This window comes from Polypterus senegalus, chromosome 6 (genome assembly GCF_016835505.1).
Source record: "Polypterus senegalus isolate Bchr_013 chromosome 6, ASM1683550v1, whole genome shotgun sequence".
In the NCBI taxonomy this organism is placed as follows: domain Eukaryota; kingdom Metazoa; phylum Chordata; class Cladistia; order Polypteriformes; family Polypteridae; genus Polypterus; species Polypterus senegalus.
Genome location: NC_053159.1, coordinates 1863039 through 1882489, shown reverse-complemented (window position 1 = coordinate 1882489; position 19451 = coordinate 1863039). Strand labels below are relative to the sequence as shown.

The window sequence follows — 19451 nt, the reverse complement described above, 5'->3', positions numbered from 1 at the left end:
GACGCTGGTCACCTTGCTATGAGGTAGCAGAGCTGCCATTGTGCCGCCCCTAAAATGATGGATACCATAAAACAACAGAATTTCACAACCCAGAAAGAGCACAAGGACGTCTTTCTTTATTGAATGTAAAAGCAGAGCCACACAAAGCGCAGACCCCCGTTCAACTATGGGGTCCCACCAGCAGCAGGTGGCAGTTTGTCTTCCATTGTAGGTGAAATCATAGAAATGGGCGAGAATTGTGGGAGTGGTAGGGGGGTCTGTCAAGTCAGTCCTGGGGGTCTGCAGGTTTTTCATTTCTTGAAGAGAAGTCAGCGCCTGTGACCCCCCAACTTGGGTAACTGGGTTAGGCAGATGGAGTGATGGGTTTTGGTGGTCCCGCTTGTTCAGACTCCCCACCCTTATTTGCTGATTTCTCTCCCCGTTTTTCACGGCTCCTTATTAACAATGAGACGCATGTGACAAAGGAGCCAGCAGCTCTCGGTGTCACTTGTCCTCGTTTGCGCCTGTGTGTGCGCTCATCTGGTTTGATAAAATATTTGGAAAGGAAACTGGGAGTCGGTCACCTGCTTCATGGCCCTCAAATCACTTGGACGACATCCACGGAGTGGAAAGAGAAGGAGCTGACGTGGCAGAGCGAAAACACTGACAGGCCCTGAAAACTCTGCCAAGGATCGGCTTCTCATTGAGAAATCGGGTTGGGACGGAAAACTGAAGCCATGGCAGACCCCACTCTGCGGACCCCAAATGGAAATGGCTGTGAGAACTGACCAAAAAAAACAGAAGATGAACAACACAAGCGGGGCTGCTAAAGCCCGAGCACCAGCCTGAGACCACCTTGGCCCGTGTGCACAGCGCGGTCAGAAAGTACTGAGACCCCCGTCACCTTCTGCACACTTTACTGTGTGGAAGATTTCATGTGAAATGGAGAAGTTTGCACATCGATTGACATTTAATACCTCATCATGACACAGTGGAAACAAAGATCTGCAAATGTATTGAAAATCAACAGTGGAAAGCCCCCCAGCCACAGAAGCATTCAGACCCTCCATTCAGTCCTTCAATTCCAGCTTCACGTCTTCTTGGTGTGGCACACCTGGATTTGGACGGCTGATCCCGTCTTCCTAGCAGATTGTCTCAGGCTCTGCTTGTCTGGATGGGAAGCGTCCATAAACTGCCACCTTCAGGTCACTCCACACGTGTTCTGTGACGGGACCACCCGAGGACACTCAGAGACTTGTCCTAAAGCCACTCTGGCATTGTCCTGGTTGTGGGTCACTGAACCGTCACCCAGATTTCCATCTCCTCAGTTGACCAGCCTCCCTGTCCCCATGTCACAATGCTGTCACCCCCCCCCACTTCACTGTAGTGACACCGTAAGGCAGGTGATGAGCGCCACCTGCTCTGTGCCAGGCGTTGTGTTTGGAGTTCTGGCCAAAGACTTCAACGTTGGTCTCATCAGACCAGAGAATCTTCCTCCTCAGCTCTCAGCGCTCCACCATAAACGTCTGATTGCTGCTGAGATGGTGGTCCGCCTGTCAGGCTCCCCCATCTCAGCTCTGGCACAGTGACAATGACATCTTAATAGTGAAAACTAAAATATTTTTAATTATATAGCACCTCTGTCTGTCTAGTGCCCCACAGGTTGCTCTCAGTCTTTGTGTATTAGAAGACTTTCTTGACAGTCATCCATTGTTTTCTCTCAACAGGTGAAGATCTTAAAAAGGATTTTAGTGCCCCTAAAAAGAAGGTGCCGGTGAGTTTGTCATTTTCTTCTTCTTCGTGTTTTTTTTTTAGTGCAGTGCTCTGTGGCTCTTCAGCCTCACCCTGATCAGTTTGTTGCCCTCACGTGTTAATCATTCACTTTGACTGACTTCAAACCTCCAACAACATGGCAGCCTGGCCTCTTCCTTCAAGATCTCTTTGAATGACCCAATGGGGGGCTCCAGGGGCACAAAGTGGTAGGACAAAGTGGTGCTGGTGACCAAGAGCTCCACACAGTGCCACTCTGCTCTGTATGCCAAGCCTCTCTGGTGCCCTGCTTTCTCTTTTCCTTCTTTTGCACAACTCTTTGTTTTACGGGCACTGCGGCTTTTCCAGCTTTAAAAGATAAAGTGAATGATGGACTTGAAAGGCGCTATATGATAGATAGATAGATAGATAGATAGATAGATAGATAGATAGATGTGAAAGGCACTATATGATAGATAGATAGATAGATAGATAGATAGATAGATAGATAGAATTAAAGGCACTATATAATAGATAGATAGATAGATAGATAGATAGATAGATAGATAGATAGATAGATGTGAAAGGCACTATATGATAGATAGATAGATAGATAGATAGATAGATAGATAGATAGATAGATAGATAGATAGATAGATAGATAGATAGATAGAATTAATGGCTTGTTTGCTCATTTGGACTCATGGCTGCTCACTTTCCCAAACTCCATAAGCTGATCCAAGCCAGGATCCTTCTGGAGCCTCGACTGAAGACCAATGGATCGGATCAACACAGAAGCCCCTCCAAGCCCCTCAGGAGGACTGACTCCAGGCCCGACAGTAACATTGATTTTTCAGTGGGATCAGGAGACGGGATGTGGTCAATAAAGAAAAGAATCTGAAACCTAACAGAGAGCCAATCATGCATCAACAATGGAACTGTTATCCCAGAAATCCAAGTGTAAAGCCAGTGAGGTGGTTGGTCCGTAAGCAGAGAAACAGTTTAGAGGAGAAGAGCACCGAGAATCCTAATATCAGAGTCTCCGGAAATTAACCAAACCCAACGTTTACATGGATGACGTCAGGCGCCACCCACTCCTGGGGAATCCTGGGACAGATCATTGTGGTGACACTCAACTCCAATAATCCGTGTGGAGCATAACATGGGCCTGGCAAGCATAGAAAAGGTGACGAAAATTAAAGAGAGCAGCTCATGGGGAGGAGGGCATCTCTAGTGGTGCCCACCAACCTCCAGCCCTGGAAACCGTCCACCCCAGCTGGTCACCCCAACACATTAAAACCGCTGTCTTGGTTAGGGGGCACTAAGCCTCTCCCTCCCTTGGTCACACACACTCAGGCCACAATCCCCGCTTGTTGTACTCACCACCTGACTAACCTTGCAGAGCTGTGCTGGTGGCCGAGGGGGTGACCTCTGCAGAGCTGCCATTTTTTTGGTGCAGATGGACCGTTCATTGAGCCCAAAACCATGACTTCCATTTCTTCAACTCTTTGTCCTTGTCATTTCAGACGATATGTGGAACCAACTACCCAGTGAGCATCGGGTTCATCGTCGTGAACGAATTCTGCGAGCGTTTCTCCTACTATGGCATGAAAGGTAAGCGGCGCGGCGGCTCCTCGTTTTCTTTCATTTCAGCTTCTTGATTCTGCCGCTGTCTTCCTGTGCCGCCCCCTTGGGTTCCTGGTGTCCTTTCCACACCTAAATGGTGGTCCTTGTGGCTTCTAGACCAGAGGTTGTCCAGTCCAGAAGAGCCTGAATTGAGGGTGGGATTACATCAGGGTCCTGTCTCATGCCCCCCAAGCCTGATTTGGTCAATCCTTTGGGCCCCCATTGGCTTCAGGACTTCATTCCAAACAAATTCCCAATCAGTGGGCCTCCCTTACTTTAAACGGATGTCAGTGCCCCCCTAACAGGCCGCTTGTTTTCTTTATGTTTATGAGGGGACTGGTCAGGTGGTCTCGTGGTCCGGACCCCCTGCAGATTTTATTTTTTTCTCCAGCCATCTGGAGTTTTTTTTTATTTTTTGTGTCCCCCCTGGCCATTGGACTTTACTCGTATTCTGTGTTGATTAATGTTGATTTATTTTATTTTTTTATTGTGTCTTTTATTTTTCTATTCTTCATTATGTAAAGCCCTCTGAACTACTGTGTGTATGAAAATGTGTTACAGAAATAAATGTTGTTGTTGATGAGACCAAAAAACGTTGAATTTTTTACAACAAGAAATGTCAGAATCGTGTGAATGCTGAAGCGTCACCATTAATGCAGTAGGTGGGCTCTGCCCTTTGTGTGACGTGTTTGGAGACGGCCACCGGCGCACACTCTGAGGTCCCCATCAGGACGCTACCCGCGTGTGTTTCTCGGCACACTTTGACTGTCAGTTGCCTATGAGAGGGTAGAAGGCCTGCACTGCCCGATCCCCTTGTGTCATTATGGGCTTAGTGACGTCCACATGTCCCCCCAGTGACGGGTGCACCGTTGTGACTGGTGTTTCATTTTTTTACAGTCTATGAGAGCTTTTTGAAACTTCTTGGTGGCCTTTGTGGGGTTTCAGAGGGGGTTTCCTTCATCCCATCCCGGTCCCCGACTAAGCTGTTATTTTGTGGGGTCTTATTATGAATTTTGGTGGTGGCACCGCTTTGTGACCTTCATGTTGGCTGTTGCCAAGACAACCTTCAGGTGCGCATGTGACGTCATCAGTGTGACTCTTTAAGAAGGTCGTTTATGTGCTGCTCAGGTGTCCACGTTTGGGAAGAAACTGAAAGGCTTCTCGGTTTTCTGACTTACATTCCGGTTTCCGGTGTCTGATTTCTTTGTCCCTTTGGTTTTCTTTTCGTTTCTTCCTCTCATCATGTGGCTTCGGCACAAGAGCAGCACCGTTAACAGAGCTCTGGGGGCGTCCGTCTTTCTCATCTTTCCAATGGATGGCAGTCATGTTGACTTTTTGCCAGGCACCTGCCTACACCTCACTGAACGTTCTGGAGGCCGAACCCACCTGGCATATCGTACAGCGGCGCGTGCATCAGTGTCACTGTCACCGTCTGGTGACTGACTCACATCATCGTCACCATCGCGTGACTCTCACTTTCGCCGTGTTATAAAACCGGCGTTACAGCTTTTCCTTTACATGCCATTGTGTGTTTATGAGTGTTGTTTGAAGGCTCCGCCCCACTCATGAATATTGATGAGTTAGCATAGCGCGGCAAGTGGTGTTTTTTTTTGTTTTGCAGTACGATGTCATTTCAAACACTAGATGGCAGCAGTGTGCTGTCCCAAGACTTATTCAGGCTTAGCCCAGTAAAGCGGCCCCTCGTCACACACGTCACACTTGGGCTTCACCGTCTTTACATAGATGGCCAAACCGGAGAGATGTTCAGGGTCCACGCCAAGGAGGTTTAAAGAGTCGACAAGAAAACAAACGGCCTGTGAAAGGCGTCCTCGGCCATTAGGGGTGCTGGGTGATGTTCGGAGGGTCGTTTGTGTCCTTTCTCTGCTAATCCTAATGCACTGATAACAGGAGCCGTCAGTTGGAAACATTCATGAAATTGACACAAACTACCACACTTACTGTATGTATGTTTACAAGAGAAGGTGACAGTTTGTGCCATTGTGCCATCCTCACAGGTGGCACAGTGGTAGTGCTGCTGCTTTGCAGTAAGGAGACTGTGGAAGATTGTGGGTTCGCTTCCTGGTTCCTCCCTGTGTGGGTAGCGCTTTGAGTACTGAGAAAAGCGCTATATAAATGTAATGAATTGTTATTGTTATTGGTGGCCCCCCTTTTCCAATGGATGCCCACCCTGCTGATCAAGCTGTTGAATTTCCCCCCATACAGAACAATGACACCCAGACATTATTATGTGCGGCCAAGAAAGAGGAGGACAAAGAAGCAGTGACTGCAGTTGAGGAGTCCAGGACTGAATGTCCAGCTGTGCCAGCCCACTGAAGCACATTTGAGTAGCCAGCTCAGCGCCGTCCCAGTAACACCAGTTTGACTCACCAAACGGGGTCAAGCCGAGGACAGCTGAGCCTTATGCAGAAGGCCAATTGCTTTCCTTCACAGGCGCCCATCTTGTCGATTGAATGACAACATAAAAGCTGCCACCCTTTACCCAACTGGAATGGCACCATAAAGTGGGCTCCTCAGAAGAAGTTCCCTCAAACTCTTCAATTATCATTTGACGATAAAGAGAAATCTCGGCTTGTGCTTATGAAACAACACCCTCATGACATGATGGACAAAGACCGGTCCCAATGACCACCCTGGGGTGTCTCTAACCCCCCCCCACCCCCATCTGTCTCATCCTGGCATGCCACAGCTGAAATTCCTCTCCACAGTCCCTGCGTCATCCTGGGCTGAGAGCTGGCCATGATGGGCACAACCAAACCGAAGTGCTGCCCTGTAGGCGGCCATCGCGCGATTGAGCTGCTTCTGCTTGTGTCCAACATCAAAGGCATCCAGGAATAATCAAGAGGGCGGGGCCAGAGTTATACACCAGCCACTCCCACAGGGCTCAGGGGCGGAGTTAGCATTTGAATGCCCATCTAGACTGGCACTAGAAAGGTGCAAAGAGAAGCATTTCCCTAAAATGACTTTTCATTGGACAATAAAGAAGAATCGCAGCTTGTGCACAAAATTTATGGACTGGTAAGACGTGACGTGTGGATGACTGGCCGTCCCCGAGTGGTTCTCTCAGACGTGACCTGCTTTCTAGTTTGGTGACATTGCCTTTTTGCCCCCCCACAGCTCTGCTGACCCTCTACTTCATTCATTTTCTTCACTGGGATGAGGACCTGTCCACCGCCATCTACCACGCCTTCTCGGGCCTCTGCTACTTCACTCCAGTGATTGGAGCCCTGATTGCTGATTCGTGGCTTGGAAAGTTCAAGTAAGATGACCGTTGGGGGCTGCCGAGTGTGTGTGTATGGGGTTGGGGGGTTTGGGGCCCTGAGCAGGTCACTTAGCTGAACGTTTGTTTCTAAGGCCAGGGCTTTTGTTGTTTTCCCCCTCACGACTCGTTGACATCTGTAGGCCTCAGGCTTTTTCAAGGCCCAGTTGAAGTTCTCAGGCCTTCCTTTGGGTAGTCGTGGTCGTCATGATGTGATCTTCTTATGAATTGTTACTTTTCTGCCTTTGTTGTTGGATTTCCTTTCCTGGATGTCTGCATGGAGAGACTCTGTGGCACATCCTGGATTGTAAGGTCTTCGAGAGGGCGGCCATGATGGGCATTTTTGGGGGACACCAGCACACCCCCCGAGTTTGTGTTATAAATGATGCTGTGGTCACTCTGCTGGACATGTGACCTGACGTCATCATGCAGGGTCTGCTTAACGTGGCACCGCACACCTTGTGGCAGCTGAGCTTTGAGTAAACCAATGAAAGTAATGAATTTCGAACGATTTAGACTTATTAGTGTAATCATATTATTTTGAGCTAGCTTTTGATTTTCAGCATTGTGTTTTGCTTTTGGTCCGTCGTTTCGTTTAACCTTCTCCCCTTCTTTGCTGTCTGTTTATTTATTGAATCTTTTTCTCGTCGTTTAGTATCACTTTATCAAGATGATCGAGTTCTTTTTGATGAATATTATTTTGGTTGATTGATCTTTTTGTGCTCGTTTTCTGGTTCAATTGTCATCTGCATGTTGAGGCTTAGGGGGCGGGGCCACCTACTGTTGCAGCTGGAGGACCGCCCACCCATATATTTACGAAGAGGCAGCCAATAGAAGGGCTTCTTTAGCACTGACGAGTTTTTCTCTGTTTTTTTGTGATTATTATGGGATTTCCTTGCTGCTGACCTCTGACCATCTTATTCATGGTGCCGCCTTGGATTTCCATCCTGGGTTTGTTTGCCTTTGAATTTATTTGTTCCCAGTAATTTTGTTATGATCTGATTTCGTTTTAAGTGTGGATTCTTTTATTTTCTTACTTATTGTGATAATAAATCACCGTCCGTGTATTTAAGAACACTCGCTGTATTGCTGGGGCTCCACTTTTCTGGGTGCTGTCATTTTGCAGATCATCTTGTTTTCTGGTGCGGTGGTTTTGTTACCCAGGAGTCACCGGGAGTGCGTGTCACGTGATCTCATTGACGCTATCCTGCATTAAACCCCGAGAGTTAGCGAGCGCATTTCCTTAGTTTGACGTCAGCGTACTCGTCTTTGACGACGACTTTCAGAGTACAATACCATGAATTGTGTTGGCTTGGATCAAAGTGCGGCCTGACGCTCCAGTAACTGGACTCTCCTGGTCTTTGGTCCCACTGAGGCTTATTAGATTTACGATTCTGTTTTTCCCTTTAGATCTTTCAATAAATATTGACTGAACTTTCATCTGCTCTCTCCTTTTGGTATCTTTTTGGTCCCGGCTGGCTGTGGTTTTAGGCCTTTGTGGGCCGTAGGCCTGCCTCTTGAGTTTGGGGCCTGGCTGCCTAGGAGGGAATGAGGCCTGAGAGTTTGCTGGTGACCTGTGGAGTTGACAGCAGGATGACAACATTTGCACCTTTGTGGCCTTTTCTTCATCTCCTGGGCCTTGCCTTCTGTTGAAGTGGTCTCGGGACCGCCAGCTTCCACGTAGGCACTACAGAGACGAGTCATGAAGCAGAGACACAGTCGTGACTCCATGTTGACAAGTTCAAACTCGGACGGCTCTCCCTTTCCTAACTCTCCTCAGAATCAGCAAACGCCGCCCACTGCCACCTTCTCTAGTGGTGGTGACATCGTGATGATGTCAGCGGTCACGTGATTACAGCCCATTGGCTGATCGGTTCAGCTACACGAACACAAACCGCCTCACCAGCAGACCAATGAGCGACGGTAAAGTGGGTGCGCAGATGCCGTTGTTTTGTTCACCCATTGGGGTCCGGTGGCGTGTGCTGTGGTGGGCCGCCATGCGCTGTTCACTGTCCTCTGTTTCTCCCTGCAGAACAATCATTTACCTGTCCGTCGTGTACGTCATCGGGCACGTGGTCAAGTCCGTTGGAGCGATACCCATCGTGGGAGGACACACGGAGCACGTGTGAGTATTGCACTGGCGTGTTAAGGGGCCTGTCACTTGGGACTCAGGGGCCACCAGCCTGTGACAAAATGGCAGATGGGGATATTTGGCTGTTTGTGACAAAAAAAAAAGTAAGTCACGCAACTCATAAATCAGAGCAGCCCTTTGCCATGTAGTGGCTGTCACCGGGCACCTTTTACCTGCCACTGTGGAAGTCAGCCAAGTCAGGTAAGGATACACGAGCCCACCCTATTGACCCCCGGGGCCACTTGTGCCCTTGTAAATTTAACAACTCAAGCAATTGAACCAAAATTCCCAAGAACGATAAGGCTGCAGTATCTGTGATTACGAGGGGGCATTTTATTGGCATTGCACAGTGAATGATATAAAGCGCGCACCATGGCGTAGCTTCAATGGTCAGATGACGGGGAAATAAAAAGTGTCATTAAGTTTTAGGGCCGCAATTGGCCTGGCAGGAGCTGAGCGCGTGGCATGGAGATCGTGTAATTGTCCTTCCTCTGTCTCTTCCTTCTTTCAAGAGCCTTGTCGCTGACCGGACTGTGCCTCATAGCGTTCGGGACCGGAGGGATCAAGCCCTGTGTGGCCGCCTTCGGAGGAGATCAGTTTGAAGAAGAGCACGTAAGATGTCGCCTCGCGGGACGGTCCTGTCGGGCGCTGCTGGGACTCGTTAAGCCCTTTCAGATCCTGCTTCCCGCTGTCTCAGATGGCAGGCACGCCCTCTTGTTTCTTGGCATGCTGTCTACTTGAGAATGTTCTCTTCAAATCCTGACCCGCTGATGCCCACTGCAGGTCTTTTCTCATCCCATTTTAGGTGCCCCGGACATTCAGCGTTTCACCTCAGATTGCTTTTATATTGATTGGCCGTCCCAAGTTTTGGGACAGATGACATTTAAGATGGGTGGTAAACAAAGAAACAAACAAACAACCATAAATCAAGAGTGGTGGGTCAGAATTGACCCAAAGGGCATGGCAGTGGTCATAATGGGTAGCGGCAGTGCAGAAATGTGATACGTGGCACCACAGAGGCGCCCCAATGGGAGTGCCGGATGTGTGTGTGTCACAGTGGGGACGGGCAGCTCGGTTTGGTCATGGTGGCCATCAGGTTTGACTTCATTCTCTGCCAGAGCACAACCTCCAGCGGGGCCAGAAGGCATCCCATAATGGAGCCCACCTTCTTAATCAGCTAATTGATTTGGTGGGCATCTCCTGAAGTGACCTTACCGGCTGCCCAGCATACCACACTGGCCGTCACAGAGTCGAAGAACGTAAAGCCCACCTTTTAGAGTGCAGTCTCCTGAGGGGTCCGCTCTGCCCTTTCGTCTCCAGTTCAGGTCCAAAACATCGGGGGGTTAAGTCAAGAAACAAAAACAACACCCGCTGGTCAACTGTGGTCAGCCTTCCTTCAGCCCTTTGTTCATGCCCACCATGAAAGAGTGAAGATGGTTGACTGGCATCTTTTAGTCATTTACAGCCCTTCCTGGCATTCTGGTCTTTGTACCCGTCACTGTCTGTCACCGTTGCCTCTTTGTAAGTGGTCTGTGCTTCTGATAAAGCAACTGATTAAAGAAAGATGGCACCTCATCTTCTCTGTGTCCTTCTACATTCCCTGCTCAGAGGTGGAGGCCGAGGCTACTGTGGCTGAAATGGCTCTGGACGTCTCTGACCATTCAGAGTGCACAGCAGCCGCGCAGAATAAGAATAATAACAACAACAACAACAATAAGGATAATAATAACAAGAACAATAACAACAATAAGGATAACAACAACAATAAGGATAATAACAAGAACAATAACAACAACAACAAGGATAATAACAATAATAACAAGAACAATAACAACAATAACCACAATAATAACCTGTGGTGGGTTGGCGCCCTGCCCGCGGTTTGTTTCCTGCCTTGCACCCTGTGTTGGCTGGGATTGGCTCCAGCAGACCCCCTTGACCATGTAGTTAGGATATAGCGGGTTGGATAATGGATGGATGGACAATAATAATAATAATAACAATAACAACAACAACCACAATAATAATAACAATAATAATAATAACAACAACCGCAATAATAATAATAACAACAACAGTAATAATAACAATGACAACAATAATAACAACAGCAATAATAATAACAATTCTTGACACTGATATAGCGCCTTTCTCACCACTCAAAGCTCTTCAGTGAGTGGGCAGCCACTTCAACTCCACCAATGTGCAGCCCCCACCTGGACGATGCCACGGCAGCCATTTTTGTGCCAGTCTGCCCAGCATACATGAGCTATTAGGTGGTGAAGGGGCGACAGGTGATTAGGGGGCCAGACTTTCTGAAGGATGCCCAGGGGTCTTTTATGAGGTTTCACGTCTCCTTTTTACAGCCCAGTGTCCCTGTCACTTCACTCAGGCGGTGGGACTCACACTCGGACCACGGGGTTGGTGCCCCCTGCTGGCCTCACCAGCAAATCTTCCAGTAGCAACTCCCCCCAAGTGCTGGCCGGGCCCAAACGCGCTGAGCTTCAGGTGGGTGGCCTGGTTTGAAATGGCTGCAGAAATGTGACATTTGGATTTTATTTTTATAAAGTTATAAAGACGCTTCACTTGATGCCTTCACATCTCTGAGCTGAACACGTGAGGTTTAGGACGGTTGTTTGGGTTGTGAACAAATAAAATACCCAGAATGCTGTGGAAAATCCATTAAAGTCAATGATGGGTCAAATCGAAACCCGAAAGATGTGAGAAGTTCAACTTTTTTTAGAAGCTGTACAAATTATGGGATGTTTAAATTTGACTTTGGTTATCTGGGGGATTATAGCAGAAGCTGAAGAGATGACATTCAGGGCACTTGACTGATTATAAACTGCATTTGACCTTAAAATGTCTGAATTGACTTTTTGTGAAAGTCAGCGTCTGATCACACGACATTTTCACAAAAGCTCCATTTCCACATCCACTTGGCTACATGAGACCTGCCGTAGTCAAATGTTGCGACTTTGCGGAGTGTTTTTGAAATGATTGGTGAGACCTCCAAAATGCCATAAAGCAGGCAGCCAATCCCCCTCTCTTACCTGCAGGTGGCGGCCTACGCAGGCCTAACAATGGGGGGCCTGCTTTTAAAGTTCAAAAATAAGAAGACAATATTAAATTTGACAAAAATGTTTCACAAGGGAAAGAGAAACCGTAAACCTCTGGCTTGTGAAAACAGTCTAAAAGAAGAATCGTATTAATATTTATTACAGAAATGAAAAATACAACTGAAAACTGAAAAGAGCAAAAGGGGGTTTTACCTAAAAGGCCAAGTCCCGATATGAAGGAGAATTAAGGAAACAAAGCAAGGAAACCAAAAAACAAAGAACAGCGACGCACGCAGAAAGACTCCCACGTGTTCAATGGTCCACCACTGAGACCCTCACTCAACTCAATAAACAGAAAGACGGTGGGCTGAGCAGCAATCCAAGGCATCCACTCTCACCCCCTAGTGCCCCCTGGTGGAACAGCTGATGCTGCTTAGCAACAGTAAACGAGGGGCAGGGCAGAGGGTGCAGCCCGAATAAGTCCAGGCAGTTAAAGATTTCACAGATTACCAGGCGATACCCCTGCTGGCATCCTGTAGTGCCCTCTGGTGGTCGCTGCCTAGCAACAGTACACAAAGGGTGGTGTGGCACTTAATGGGGACACTGCTGACCAGAGTTACCCCTGCTACAGCATACACTCAGACCCTCTAGTGCCCCCTGGCGAAACAACTGCTAATGCCCAGCAATGGTAAACAAGGGGGCAGAGCAACAACTGTGGTCACAAAACAAGGCATGGCAGTTAATGGGCACACAGATTTGCAAGTGGTGCCCCCACTCTCATCCTCTTGTGCCCCGTAGTGGAGCAAGTGTTGTCACCTAGCAACAGTAAACAGGGGGCGGGCCAGCAGTTAATGGGTACCCTGATTAGCATCCGTCCTTTTACAGCCTGCAGTGCCCCCCTGGCCGTGAGTTGCTGTGCCAATTGGGTGACTTTTCACCGACCTGTTATCTCTGTGTTGTTCCCACAGAAGGAAGAGAGGAGGAAGTTCTTCTCCATTTTCTACTTGGCCATCAATGCAGGAAGTGTGATCTCGACGTTTGTAACGCCCCTGCTGCGAGGTGGGTGTCACTTTGTTTATTATCCTAAATTATGTGAGGAGTGGACTGAAAGGACCCCCCCTCTGAGGCCCACTTTATTCATTTATAGCGCCTTTCACTGCAAGCCATGCTGAGAGTGCTGGAGTAAATGAGAGGGTCTGGGGTGACCTCAGTACCCACACCAGTACAGCTGAGGAGGCCCAAGGTGTGCCAACCTTGAAAGTGACCCCTGTGAAGGACTGGACCCAAGTGCACCCACTGGTCACTTTCAGAGAAGCAGGGCTCTGGACCACCCTGGTTTGGCCCTGGCTGTTTTATACTTCCATTCTCATTCCAGACTGCCGTCATTTAGTGCAGGCTCTGCAAAGACACCAGGGTGGCATTTGAACCCGGTGTGCAGCAGGAGTGTCAACCAGTGTGCCACCCAGGTTAAGGAACTCATACTGCATGAAAAGGTCCTGGCCAGGTGGCAATAGGATGCCAATGTGTTAGCAGACAAGGAGAGGCACAACAGAGGTAGAGCATCTCACCCTGGCAATGGCAGGGCACAGTGAGGCCAGCACTCGGTCATGCCACCTCAAGATGGAATTCCCCAGGATCAATAAAAAGTAAAGAGAGAGAGAGAGAGGGGGCTAATCGGAGTGGTAGGAAGCCCCTTTGTCCCGACCTCTGGAGGACATGAGGCAGCCCCATCAAGGCACGGCTGGCAGCAGATGGCACAGAGTGTTGTGATGAGCAACACACAAGATGGTGTGAGGCCTCTAAAAGACCCACCAAACAGGCTGGTGCCCAGCATAGCCTGACCCCTACAGTGACCCCAAAATGAGGCTTAGAATTAACAACTTAAATCGTTTAGAAAGGCACCTTCAAGGGAGAGGATGACAGTAAATCTCAGGCTTGAAAAAGACAAAGGCCTGCAAAGGATCTTAAGAAATAAAAAAATTATCAAAAAAGGAAAAAAAAAAACAGCAAAAATAAAGCAAAACAATCCAAAGGCTGACCAGGGGGTCCCACTCAGGTGTTTGTCCATCTTGTGGGCTGCCAATGACATCAATCAGGGTAGAAGTGACCTGTAGGTGGCGCTCTAGTAGTGCTGTGGTGGGCCTGTCCTCAAATGCAATGAGTGGACCTGACGAGACCTCTAGGAGCTCATCTGCGCAGGTCCCTTATGTGACGGTGACGACTTGAGTTCAGTCCTATAGGTGGGCATGACCCCTGCTTCATAACGTAGACCCCTCATGGTGTGACGGCCGCGCTTGGCCTCTTTTCTAAATTGTGGCAAATGTAAACGTCAGGTCCGTGGGCTCTTCTTCTTTATGACCCTCTTGATGTCCTCCACAGGTGACGTGAAGTGTTTCGGGGGCGACTGCTATGCCCTGGCATTCGGTGTCCCTGCTGCCCTGATGGCCATAGCACTGGGTGAGTTACCAGCTTCTGTTCCATCCACTACAAACTTTTTGTAAAGGTAGACCCTCAAAAGTCCTGACACCTCGGGGTCTCTGTGATAGCATGCGGTAGGGCCTTCGCTGACGAGGGGTGACGGGGACGCTGTATAAGGGTCTGCATGGCCCACGAGTCCAGAAATCGAGAGAGCGGGTAGTGGTAAGAACTATCAGATAAAGGGCTGAGGGCAAAGTGTCCAATAGGGGGTGAACCTTAGCTCTGTGGGGGACGAGTGGCCTCAACGGTCCACCTGTCACCAAAAACTGGAAAATGTAAAAAAAAAGGCAGAAATGCAATGACAAATCTGTGACACTTAAAAAACATAAGCAGACCAAGTACTGGGGTACCGAGTGACAAATGGCAAACAGGTGAGTGGGCACTGCCAGCCTTCCTGTCACTGGTCATCAGACAGAACCGTGGGAGGGGCATTGGGTGGGGAGGTGGGCGGTGACAGTTAGTTGGGGGTGACGGTTCTTCTCTAGGTCAGCGAGTTCTGCTCTGTGACTCCACCAGCCTCTCCTGTGTGCCCCCTTACAGCCGCCATCTGCCCTCAGTGCTTACCGGTTAAACTGGCATCAAAGCTGGCAAGACATGGGCAGACACTGGGCATCTGCAGGCAGCTCACTTTAGACTGGAGATGAAAGTACACATGAAAGTGACCTCCACTGCGGCCCCCGAGGCCCTTCGCCTTCTTCTCTCTTCATTTTGTAGACTTTCACGTTTTCTCGTTTCTTTTCTCTCTCCAGTCGTCTTCCTGGCTGGCAGCAGTCTGTACAAGAAAAGCCCCTCGCAAGGAAACATTCTGATGGAGGTCGGCTGCTGCATCGGGGTGGGTAACCGAGGCTCTGCCATTCTGCAGCCGTACAGAAAAGGACTGCATGAGTGGGTCACATAACAGATGGACTGGCAGAGAAATCGCTTAAAAGTGACCCCTGGGGACTGGGAGACCACCCTGTGAGTGTCCTTCAGTAGTCTGCATGTGCAGCAAAGATTCCAGGGTTCAAATCCTGACCATGTGGCAGCTGCACGTTGTTGTCTGATCACCCCTGCGTTTCCAATGACATCTCAGAGACAGGCAGGTGACACTGATGGGGCAACTCAGACCTGAGAGCCACAAGCATCTGAGGAAGTGAGCCCTCTGACTGCCCACTAGGTGGCGAGTTTCACGCCAGTCCATCCGTTATGGCACCCATTGAGTCCTAGGCAGGGACTCTATATATTTCATATAGCGCCTTTCCTACCCCTGTCTGCTTTTGTGTCCCCTCGGCCCACCGCTCCACTCCTAAGCCCCTCTGATTTCCTCCCCAGTTCGCCCTGAGGAATCGCTGGAGGCATCGCTCGGCTCGATTTCCAAAGAGGACCCACTGGCTGGACTGGGCCGAGGAGAAGTTCAAGGTAATTGGGGGCGAGGGGCTCCGTGGGGATTCAGAAATATGACCCCGGGAGGTGGTGGGACGAGTTTAACGCCAAAACGCTAACATAAATCCAGCAGGAGACGTTCTTTCGAGTGTCTGTGACTGTGCTGATGCGGGTTTGGGGCACGTCCTCTGTGTGACATGTTTTGTCACCATTGGGACAGTAGACACGTGTTTCTCTGTGCACTTTGCTAATAGTAATTTTTGTTGCTTGTGCATGAGAAAGTAGAAAGTCGGTGCCCGATCTGCATGGTCGACGCGCCCCTTGTGTCACTGTAGGCTGCCACAGTGCCAGGCTTAGTGACGTCCACATCACCTCATGTCATGAATGAGGAGTCCCAATACACATATTGATATCACCATAATGCAGGCGAACATGAAGTCGAAATGAGACCCTCCAGATTTGTAGTGCCTGGCAGTGATTGGCAGGTCACCCCGCCTCTTGTTGGACCACCCAGAACAAAGGTGGAACATCAACGAGGCATTGAGCCCTGAACTCAGTCAGCAGTAAAGGAACATCAATAAAATTCATACATACAACAGAATGAAAAGTGAACAAAGGCGACATAAAACATGAATTTGAACCCCAGCTGGGGAGGACCCCTACCTGTGATGTAAGACCCCCAACATGAACATGGACAAGTGTTGCATTGTGAAGAGTGCTTGGGGGGCGGCTGACGTCATTCTTGTCCTTCCACTCACACACTTTGCCCTTGTTCTCATGCTGAAGCTTCACCAGACATCATGGTGGTCCGGTGGTACAGCACTGTATGCATCAGCCTGATGGGCAGTTCCCGTTGTCGTCACTGTCATTTGATTCAACTAATGGCTCGCTTCCAGTTTGTTCTTTACAGCTTCTTGTTCGCTCGCCATTTGTGTGTTGTTTTGAAGGCTCCGCCCAACTCATGAATATTGATGAGTTACCATAGCAGGGCAGATCACATAGAAATATTCAGGATTCTATTGTTTTGTCCACTGGATGGCAGCAGAGTGCTGTCTTGAGAGTTCTTCTGCCCTAACCCTGTGCAGCACATCATCACACGTCACAGTCTGACTCGGGCTTAACCGTATTGGCATCAAATTCACACTCAGAGTTAATGCCAAGGGGGTTAAAACTGAATCAATCATGCAAAAAAATAAGAGCAAAGTCACCACCCAGGAAGGCATCAATCCAGAAGGCCCTTTGTGTTCTTATTTTTACAGAAGACCCTCATCAGTGACATCAAGATGGTGACCCGTGTCTTATTCCTCTACATCCCCCTGCCGATGTTCTGGGCGCTCTTCGACCAGCAGGTAAGAGTTCAGGTGTCCAGCTGTATCGGTGAACTCCCCTTATTAGAAAGGTGATGCCAGGGGGCATCACTTCCAGTCCAGTGGGTCTGGATTTTATGAAGATAACACCCACCAGGCAAATGGCCATGACAGGAACATTTTCAAGAATCATAACAGGCACAGCTTTGGGTGCACCAGTAGGTATAAATGGGCAGAGATAACACCCGTAACTACATCATGTAGTTGGGCACCTCATGCCCTCCACACACAGGTGGCACAGCCTACTGTCACAGCAGTAGCACCTGGCATTACATACCACCACCCAGAAGGAAAGTGGAGAAGGCAACATGACAACTGAAGGCACACTTACACCTCAGTAGTGCCCCCTGCTGGCAAGAGGGGCAAAGACCCGCCTCTTAATCACTGCAGTCAGCACCCCTCAGTTTATTTCACACCTTAGGCCAGGCATATGTTGATGTGGTGCTTTAGAAACCCAACCAGAACACAATTTGTGTAGTCTGGCAGGATGTGCCCACTTGCATCTCATCGAGAGCATAATGTGCTTCAGCCATCTTGGCAAACTGCTGTCTGGTGACCCCCAAACCCACTACACCCCAAAGAGGAGGCGACCACTCTTACCTTCCAGCTGCTCTGCCAGTGAAACGGTCACTGGAGTTCTGGTGCCTGCTCAGAATGTTCCTGCTGAAGGAAATTGACATTTAGATGATTGGCACTGATAGGACATCTCGGTCTGGGGCACCCAAAAACACACTCCTCTGCCCCTTGGGTAATTAATATTTGTTTTGTTATAGCACCTTTCAATAGGGTTAACTATAAGGTAAGGGGGCACCCATCTGACTCTTGCAGGTGGCATTCTCTTGACCTTCTCTTTTCCCCTTTGGTGATCAGGGTTATGATACAACTCTGCTCTGGACAAACTGACTGGCACTTACAGGGCACCCAAAAATACAGGTCACTGCTCCTTGGTTAATTAAAATGTATTTTATATAGCACCTTTCACAAAATTGACAAGAATTCAAGACATAAGACAGAGCAATGCCAATCTAGTTTACTAGTGTGCCATTCTCCTGTGCCCTCTTGGTGCCACTTTTTCCTCTTTGGTCATCAGGGCTCCAGTGTCTCTGGCCTTACCCAGGCAGAGTCCTAGGTATAAGATAAGGTAGCATCATCTGGTCTCTCAAAGTAGTTGTGTGCCCCCTTGGTGCCACTCGACTGCCAGTTTGTATATATGGACACACATGCATAGGCTGAGCCAAGGCTGCTGATTCCACTTGCACCAGTTGCTGGATTCTTTTTCTCACAATTCCTTGCCAAGAGAATTAGGTGGATTGGCGGCTCCTTCAGAGTTTCTGCTCTGATCTGAGGAACATCTCATAAAATGTGAGACTGAAAACGACCACTAGATGGCGGCCATCGGGCCCCAGGGTTGGCGTGATATTCTGTCAGTGGGGTCATAACGGCGCTCTTTTTTGTTTCTTTCAAAGGGCTCCCGTTGGACGCTGCAGGCGACCAGGATGAACCTGAACTTCGTAAGTCAAAGGGTCTTGAAATCTTCTGGGGGTTTTTGGGGCGTGCAGCAGGTCATCAGCATGGGGCTCTCACATTTTAGAGTATCATCGCTTCTGAATTTCACCTTACTGACCAGTTCTGAGATGAGCCCCTAATAGTCTACAGCACTCCAGGTGACTTTCTGGTGTAGCTGCACTTCTGAAGTCATTTATAAGGCGACCCCCCTAAAAATGACAGCGCCCTCTGGTGGTCTCTGGCTGCTCTAAACTTCTGACTGCCATCTTACTGACCGTTTAAAAGATGACAGTACAAAGTCTACAGCGCCCCCTCGTGGTGGCATCTGGTTCTGCTAACTTTTCTGACTGCCATTTTGCTGCCCATTTTAAAGGTCGGATCCTCAAAAATAGCTTTTGAAGTATAAATTTGAGCCCCCGAATTTCTTATCCCACCTTAGCTTGTGAGTTTATTCATTCCACCTCAAGTAGGCCCAGTATCAGTATTTGGTGCCCCTTCAGGTGTTGTAAACACCATGTAAATAATTCAAGTCGCAGGATGCGTTCAGGTTAACTCAGTTAGAAGAAGTCACAGTTAAATAAACACACATTTGGGGGGCAGCTGTTTATCTGGACACGGCCAGTTTCTATTATTGATTAGCCAGCATCACCCACCGCTGGGCGCTTTCTCACAGGGGCCGTGTGTCTGTGTGTGTGTGTGTGTGTTTGCTTACGTCTGTTTGTGTTTATCTCTAAGCTGAGCTGCACTTCATTTTGTTCCAGTTAAGCCCTCCTTCTGCTAAAGTTCAGATTCTGCTGTAAAATATTATGGGCTGGAGATGTCCATAAAAAACACTGATTCACAGTTTATAGCAAATCTATAAAAAAATAAAAAGAAGAAAGAAAATAAAACTCCGTAACCCCCCACCCCCCAGAGTG

At 48.7% G+C, this 19451-nt stretch overlaps 1 protein-coding gene across 4 annotated transcripts in view; it reads left to right on the top strand.

Annotated features, from left to right (window-relative positions):
- Positions 1-19451, top strand: part of slc15a2 (solute carrier family 15 member 2) — a 39356-nt gene that overhangs the window by 8802 nt on the left and 11103 nt on the right. For all 4 annotated transcript variants that reach the window (XM_039755226.1, XM_039755227.1, XM_039755225.1 and 1 more), the window contains exons 2-12: positions 1707-1753; positions 3255-3342; positions 6490-6631; positions 8664-8756; positions 9275-9374; positions 12790-12880; positions 14201-14278; positions 15049-15131; positions 15611-15697; positions 16921-17010; positions 18495-18539. In XM_039755226.1, the coding sequence (XP_039611160.1) occupies positions 3336-3342; positions 6490-6631; positions 8664-8756; positions 9275-9374; positions 12790-12880; positions 14201-14278; positions 15049-15131; positions 15611-15697; positions 16921-17010; positions 18495-18539 (816 nt within the window). In that variant the 5' untranslated portion in view covers positions 1707-1753; positions 3255-3335. The remainder of the gene's footprint in view (positions 1-1706; positions 1754-3254; positions 3343-6489; positions 6632-8663; positions 8757-9274; positions 9375-12789; positions 12881-14200; positions 14279-15048; positions 15132-15610; positions 15698-16920; positions 17011-18494; positions 18540-19451) is intronic.